The following is a 7,771-nucleotide window of genomic DNA, read 5'->3' as shown; positions in this document are numbered from 1 at the left end:
TATATCTGAGGCGGCTTTAAAGTTTGGTTTTTGTTTAGACAAAGATAAAGGAGAAAATGACATAAGCCAGTTAATTGGTGAGGTAAAATGATGGGACCCTAATTTGGGACCATCTGTAGGACTGTACCAATAGCCATTTTTGTTATACAATTCACACTAAAGACATTAGTCAGAAAACTCTTGGTTGCCATTTTCTCTTTCCAGCCTTTGGTCGGTGATTAAGATTGAGGGAGACCCTCTCAACTTTTACATGCTAACACATGACCAAACCATTGATTAGACTCTTGATTATGGTTCTATTGTCATTAACTTATAAACAGTCCAACGATGGCAGATCCTTCCCATTCTCATATCCAATCTGAGGATCTGTTATTAGATTTATGCCCTTCCTTAGCACATAATTCCTCTAAGATTTGAGGGCAGATCCTTCCCATTCTCATATCCAATCTTTTGGGGTTATGTTGTCTCAAGTGGTCAAAACAATAAATACCAAAAAAAAAAAAAAAAAAAAAGTACCTAAACAGGAAAATGAATATTTACCCCTAACAGGCTAACATGTACCATGAAATAAGGGAAGTAGATTCGGTATGTCGCCAAATTTCTTAGAGCTAGTGGTTCACCCAATGGGAAAGCTATGATGAGAGGGGTATAGGGGAATTCTCCAATGGAAAGAGGAGAGGTAGACAGAGATTTGGGTACAATGATAGCATACCCAACCTTCTCCATTCAAGGGATAAAAGCTAACCAAGCTATTATAAGTTAAAAAAAATTTAAAAATAATATAAAAAATAAAGGAAAATCATAATTTTTTTTTGGTAGAAGGAAAATCATAAACTGCAAACATACTTTATTTACAATGACATCATATAATGGGGAACATTTATAAATAATAAAAAATAATAATATATAATGATCCAAAAGTAATCATGGAGAATAAATCATAATATGATATAAATGAAAAAACCAAATTATATAAAAAAATGACCGAATGCCTTTTCCAATGAATAATTCCTAACATTCTCCAAAAATGAAGAAAAACCAAAATAGCTCAGGAAGTGTTTGAGAAACACTTACCGGTGCCCACATGATCATAAAAACAATATCTGAAATTCGTGGATAAATATTTTGCCCTACAGACCTAGGTTGTGTTTCGTATGCATTCTCAGAATGAGAATGTGCTTTCCCATTCTGAAAATACATAATGTTTTCTTAACTGAGAATGAGAATGTTGTTTGGATAAAATGTTTGTTTAAAATATATTTTTAATGTGAGAATGCTCAGACATTTTGTTAAACACCCCATGGGAAGAATCTCTTTGGTGAAAATTCCAAACAACATTATATCAATAACTCACAAATAAAAATAGAAAATTTTGAATGGTTTTGCAGATAGTATTGTTTACATCAAACCCATAAAGATTACAAGGAAAACAGGAGATTCTAGGATTTTGAATTCAAGAGGAGATCTTAAGAAGGAGAAAAAGAGAGAGATTTGGGATGAGAGAAGCGGTTTTTAGAGAGAAAAAGAAAGTAGTTTTTGGAGATTTATAATAATGGGACGCTATTCCTTGGGAGAGAAGGTGTCTTTCATAAGATTAGTGGCGGAGCTATTTTCATCAGGCTGTGCCAAATGCTGGAGAATGGAGAATGCAAAATGTAGACTAAGAAAATATCCCATTCCAGAATGGGCTGCATTCTTGACCGTATTTTAGAATTATGAAAGTGAAATGCTTACCAAACAATGTTTTTAACAGTTCAGAATGTGTTCTTGTTCCAGAATGCATACCAAACACAGCCCTAAACTTAAGCTCCGATATATAAATTCTAAAAATGAACCCTACAAATGATAGAAAAATCAGAAATTACCTAAAAAAGTCATAATGATATCATAATAGCTCAAAATTGTGCAAAGATGCTAAGTATAAAATTTCCAAAATACCCAACTATAGAGATCATATTCAAAATGAAAACTGATTACAGAATATAGTAAAAAAAAATCTCATAATACACATATATTCTAAAAATGCAAAACTAATGCATAGAAAAAAATATATAAAATTTGAAAACACTAATTAACATGAAATCATAAACACACAAAGAATTTTAAATCATGTTTTATTATTTCAAAACGTGTTTAGGATGATAAGAAAGAGTTTCAAACATGATAAGAATTATGTTGGTCAAATTTGAGTTTAACATGGACTTCACAGTACCAAAAAAAGTGAGGATAAAAAAAAAAAAATGACAAGTAAGTTTCCGAGTTGACACCCAGTTAACTTTCTCCGACTTAAGATGAGCCATGCCAACATCAAGAATGCATAATATGGTTTGGATTGATCCAAATTGGTCTGCCCTACTTTATTTATTTTGGTTGAAATTAAAAAAATCATAATTTTTAAACCGTCAGTCTAATTTTAGTATTCTTTGTGTTTTGGAAATCTTATTCTAAGTTTCATAGATGTGAAAATCAAAAACAATTTAGACAATATTTTTTTGTCCAAAAGATCTATTTGAAAATGTCTAATGCGTAAAATAATATATTATTTTACAAAATGAGGTAAAAATGAGAATTTTTTTTTTCAACCCCTTTTTTAATACATGAAATTTTTATGATGAAAAATATCTAATCACAAAGTTTGGATTGATTTTAAGATCATTTAATCAATCTTTGATCTAATCAAACTTCCCAAGGGTACGCATGAGAATGGTTGTGATGAAAGCCCTACTTACCTACTGCCCAGTTACATTATTGGTAGATGGACAAAGACCAAGCACCTTGCAAGGTCTACCAAGTATTGGGCCATTGGACAGTGTCACTGTTTCTAACAACTAGATAAATGCTTATCACTGTCTAAGACCATGTACCATGGGACATGGGACATTGAAACCTTTATACATATCATTTCAGGGTCAAATCGGATCAAAGACATGAAGTATGATTTGTTGCAACTATGGTGTTGTATTGCAAATGGGCCTACAAAATGCTTCTCTGGAAGGGGATTGAAGGTGAAGAAGTGATAGGAGTGTCTATAAATAAATGTACAATTCAAGGCTATACTGTTGGCTTAATTGGTGCTTTTTTTGCATATGTTGTCTAGAGATTTTAATGGTCCATGTTGCTTACCGGCTTCTCCAATTCTCAGTTTGAGGTAATGGAAGCCCATGAGCTAGGTATCAATGTGGTAGCTGGAAATAATCAGGGTAACTTATATTAGGTTTCACAAGCCAGTTCCACTAAAAAGGAGGTGGTAGCCTCAAGGAAGAAATAAGTGTGGTGCCAAGGAATTTGAACTTAGATAAAACGTTTCATGAGACGCTTTACTCACTATGAGTCATTAATGGATCAACCCGTCTTGGCTTGGGCTATGCTCCTGCATGGCCATGCTCTAGTTGGCTTCAGCTAAACTAGTGATAACTTTGGTTGACATAACTTTAAGGGCAAAGTATTAAATGAGAAGAAAAACACTACCTGATCTCGTGGGTTATTGAGACAGCATACAGGAGCATCAACAATGGTGGTTTTTTGTATTTCACAAGGATGGAACGTCATTTCAACCTCTTTGTGTCCAGCACAGGGACCACATGACCAGGTAGCATTCTTTTTCCTTTAATTTATGTGTGTGGGAGAATGTTCTTTGTGATGGAACACAGCTCAAATGGGAAAGGAGAGAGATAGATTGTGACGGAGACTATGCTCCCCTACAACGTATAGAGAACATTATCCCATAGAATATAGATAGAACATGGGCTTCTAATTAGTTTACAATCACTAATAGGACTTGACCATCTCCAACTAAAAGCAATGTGCATAACGTGCCAGGGGTAGAAGTAGAAGTTCAGCCTAGATTGCAATCTCATTAATTTCAGATTTTTCTTTTTGGTAACTCATTAATTTCAGAGTCGTACCCAATTAAATGCCACCCAACAACGTTAGATTTGGATTCAATGGATAGGGTCTTAAATTTGTAGTGTAATACAATTATATCTTGTTTCCCTTTCTATCTATTTTGTACCTTAGTAGTTAGTACCAGCGGACTACCTCCCTATTCACATGTACATATTTTTTTTTCCTTTGCAAGATCCACATTAGGGAGATAGGAAACCACAAGGGCTCAAAAAGGACCCACGAGGGGCTAGTCAAGGGGGGCATTTGAACTACATTTATTATTGACTATATACTAACCTACTTACTATTATATTAAGAAAGATGGGTGGTAGGAAGACTGAACTTTGAACCTTCCTTGGATTCACACTAGAGCTGAATTACCTATCACAGCGTCTTTTTCTATCTAGAGGGAGAAAAAAAATAAGTTCATTGAACTATATGAGGGACGTAATTTTCATGCTTTTTTTTTTTTTTTTTTGCCAAATGAATGAACTCATACAAAACAATTTGGCAATTCTCACTGTTGAATAAATAAATAAAAAATCTTTAGATAAATATGCTAAATTTGTTCTTTGGAACAATTATCTTGTGTCTGGTAGTACATGGTTCCACTCTACAAGAACTTTGAATCATTCTCTTGAAACTCATTCTCTTTGTGATGAATGATTCGTTAATCCTAAAATGACTTAGCTTAATTGGAAAATCTCAATTTTAGTGGTTTATCTCAACTATAAGTAATATAACTCTTTATGCATGGGTTTTTTTTCCTTTTATTTTTTTCAATGGATCCTATTGTTAACTAATCTCAAATATTCAAATAAAATTGTTTTTTTTTTCAAAACATATCAGTTCATGAGTAGATGATATTCAGATCCAAGAATCCATAAATCTGCCATAGATTTTAGAATGGCTGGTTTGGCATGCATTCTTGGATTAAGTTTTGGGTCTAGAATGTATTTTGAAGCAAGAAAATGAAAACAATCAGCTTTAGAATGTGTTCTGATCCCTCAATCTATTATCATAATGCATACCAAACACAGCTTTTCTATCCAAGGATTTTCCCTTTGCCAGACTCTAGAATCAGAGTGATTCTAGTTATAGGTTCCACTATTAGGGGTAGAACAGTAGAAGTAAAATACACCAATACATGAGGCTCTATAGTCAACCACCAAGTTGTTGGACCCCAGGCCCATCTATTGCAGATCCACATTGCTATTCTTACAAGTTTTAGGCCCAAGATCCAATACCCTATTTTGGGCCAATTACTATTTTTAAACTCCCAAGGCCGCAAACCCAAATTCCATATTCCAAGAGTGTTTGTCTGTTCTTTACAGTTTTGTTTCGTTGTAAGGGGAATGCAAATTTTTTATGTAAAGTGAAATTTTTTTTCTTCAGAAAAAATAAATTTAGATGTTTGATTGCAAGAGAAATATATTCTACACGTGAAAAAAATTTCACTTAACAATTAAAATTTCCCTTTTTATTTCCCCACCAAAATAGGAAGAAAAAAAAAACGCGACTCTCATCTCTCTCTCTCTCTCTCTCTCTCTCTCTCACGCGACTCAATTGGGTTTATTTTGACCAAAAGACTTTTGGAATGGGCATTTTAGTTGTTGTCACTTGTGATCTATTACTGTTTTCATTGTGATCATCTTTTATAGTATTTTAAATATTTATTTATGTTGCACTCATTTGATATATAGAATGAAATGGTTTCTTTTGGTTAGTGATAGAACATAGTATTTGATGACATTTGGTTTGATTTGGTACAGACCTTGAATGACCTGATTCACATAACCAATATAAATTTTGAGGAACTGGGTGGGTTCTGAATTGAAAAGTACTCTCCCCCCCATCTCAGGAGTTTGGTTGGATTATTAGTTTTTTTAAAAGTTTACATCTATTTTACATCAATTTTACATCAAACCAAACAACTATGGTAAATTAATTTCACTTCACTTCTATTGCAACCAAACGACTCAAAAGGGGAAAAAAAATCGCTTCACTTCTCTTCACTTCACTTCACTTCCCTTCACTTCCCATTTCCCTTGCAACCAAACGCATCCTACTTGTTTCTTTCTAAGCTTTTAGGCTTTTATGATTATTTTGTGACTGAAGCAAGGAATTTGTTCCTATGTTGCTGTCTTTGGTTTGTAGAACTAATCTTTCCCATTTGTTATGGTCTGTGACAATGTGATTCTAGATGAAATTGTTGGGTTTTGTAGCCTTTATCTAGACCAATTGATATGCTAGTTTAATCGTCCAGATCGGATGATGAAGAAGGTGGAGAATTTGTTAGCATTGGCCATGTTGGGTCCAAACCTATGTATGAAAATGCCATATGAGTTGGCTAACATTTTCCTTAGTAGGTTTTTTCTATCTAAAAGAGAGAGAGAGAGAAATCGGATTTCAGAATACTGAGATTCTGTGGGTGCACTTTGCATCTGCTAGGATTTCTCACATTTGGGCTGTTGCTCAATAATTTAAGAATAAACCTCCCGTTTTGACTTTGGTATGCATTATGGGAATGGTTTTTGGATATAGAATACTTTGTTATGCAGAAAATAGAAAAGAATCGGATTTCAGAATTCATTCTAAACCTCGAACCTACTTGGAGAATATATTCCAAACACAGCTTATTGATTCAAGAATCACCCTTTGCCCGACTCTAGAATCACACTCTGATTCTAGATTCTCATGTAGCAAGTTTCACAATTAGGGGCAAGAGCTATAGAAGTAAATTGTAGAGTTATTGGAGCTCCAGGCCCATATAAGTTTAAGGCCCAAGACCCAATGTAAAATTTTGTAACTCACAAGGCCCAATACTAAAATCCCATATTCCAAAAGGAGGAGGAGAGTGAAATCGTCGTTCACTCAGTCGAACTTCCGAGTTACCTTAGGCGAAGCTACCAGGGACTGCGTTTCTCTTCGCTTTACTTCTTCTTCCCCGTTATCCTTTTCGCCATTAAAGTGGTAGAGAGCAGAACCGAGCCGAGCCGAGTGACCAAGTAAGGGAGGTGGAGACGAAGATGTTAGGCATGGGAACCTTTCGACTACCTTGCGAATCTTATCCAGCTATTGCCACAATCCCTCAAGTTCTCACGGCTTCCTCTCTTTCGGCTCCGTGCAGAACCTTCAAAACCAACTCGCTCTTTCCCCATTCAAATTCTTCTTCTACTTTTCTATTCTTACAGGTCTGTATTGAATTCCTCTCTGTTTCCTTTATTTCTTAACGATTTTGATACAAAACTGAGTTCCCTCTTCCACTTCTGGTCAGGGACAACATGGGTTTTCTCTTTGTGCTTCCAAGAAGCGTACAGGGAGGAACAATACCCTCTTGGAAACAGATGGGCATGATGACGAGGAAGAGGAAGAGGAAGAGGACGAGGAGGCGGATGAGGGCGAGGTGTTTGTGCCTTTTGAGAATATGAAGAAGTGGGCTCAGAACAAGCCACCTGGATTTGGAGAAGGGAAAATGTATCATACTTCTATTGAGGATAAACTGCTTGAAGAAATGGAGCAGAGTAGAAAAGCTCAGCTTGCAAATATCAATAACCTTAAAAACAATCCTCCAAACCCCAAATCTGAGAAGCAGCCGAAAGTGCTTAAAGGTAAGATATGCATTTAGGTTACATGACTGTTGTTGCCTTTTTTTTTTTTTTTGATATTAATGCAATATATAATCTGCATTAGAGCACTCATGGATTTTATGCACTTTGATGGTTTCATTTTTTTGTACGAGGAGAAGGGTCACGTTTTTTTTACTTTTGATGAATAGAAAAAATTCATTACCAAGCAGGAGAAAGAATATATAAGGGGGGAGCAAGAGAGGGGGTGGGGCGTGGGGGAAGCAAAACACAGAGGGCACAAACCCAAGAAAAAAAAA

General features: G+C 35.1%; 1 protein-coding gene across 1 annotated transcript in view; it reads left to right on the top strand.

The window, feature by feature from the left end:
• Positions 1 to 6,755: 6,755 nt before the first annotated feature.
• Positions 6,756 to 7,771, top strand: part of LOC122079637 — a 3,456-nt gene continuing 2,440 nt past the window's right edge. Inside the window, exons 1-2 of the mRNA XM_042646262.1 lie at positions 6,756 to 7,079; positions 7,163 to 7,496. Coding sequence (XP_042502196.1) covers positions 6,915 to 7,079; positions 7,163 to 7,496 — 499 coding nt within the window. The 5' untranslated portion in view covers positions 6,756 to 6,914. The remainder of the gene's footprint in view (positions 7,080 to 7,162; positions 7,497 to 7,771) is intronic.

This window comes from Macadamia integrifolia, chromosome 5 (genome assembly GCF_013358625.1).
Source record: "Macadamia integrifolia cultivar HAES 741 chromosome 5, SCU_Mint_v3, whole genome shotgun sequence".
NCBI lineage: Eukaryota > Viridiplantae > Streptophyta > Magnoliopsida > Proteales > Proteaceae > Macadamia > Macadamia integrifolia.
Note: the sequence above shows the minus strand (reverse complement) of the source record. Positions and strands in the feature narration are given on the sequence as shown.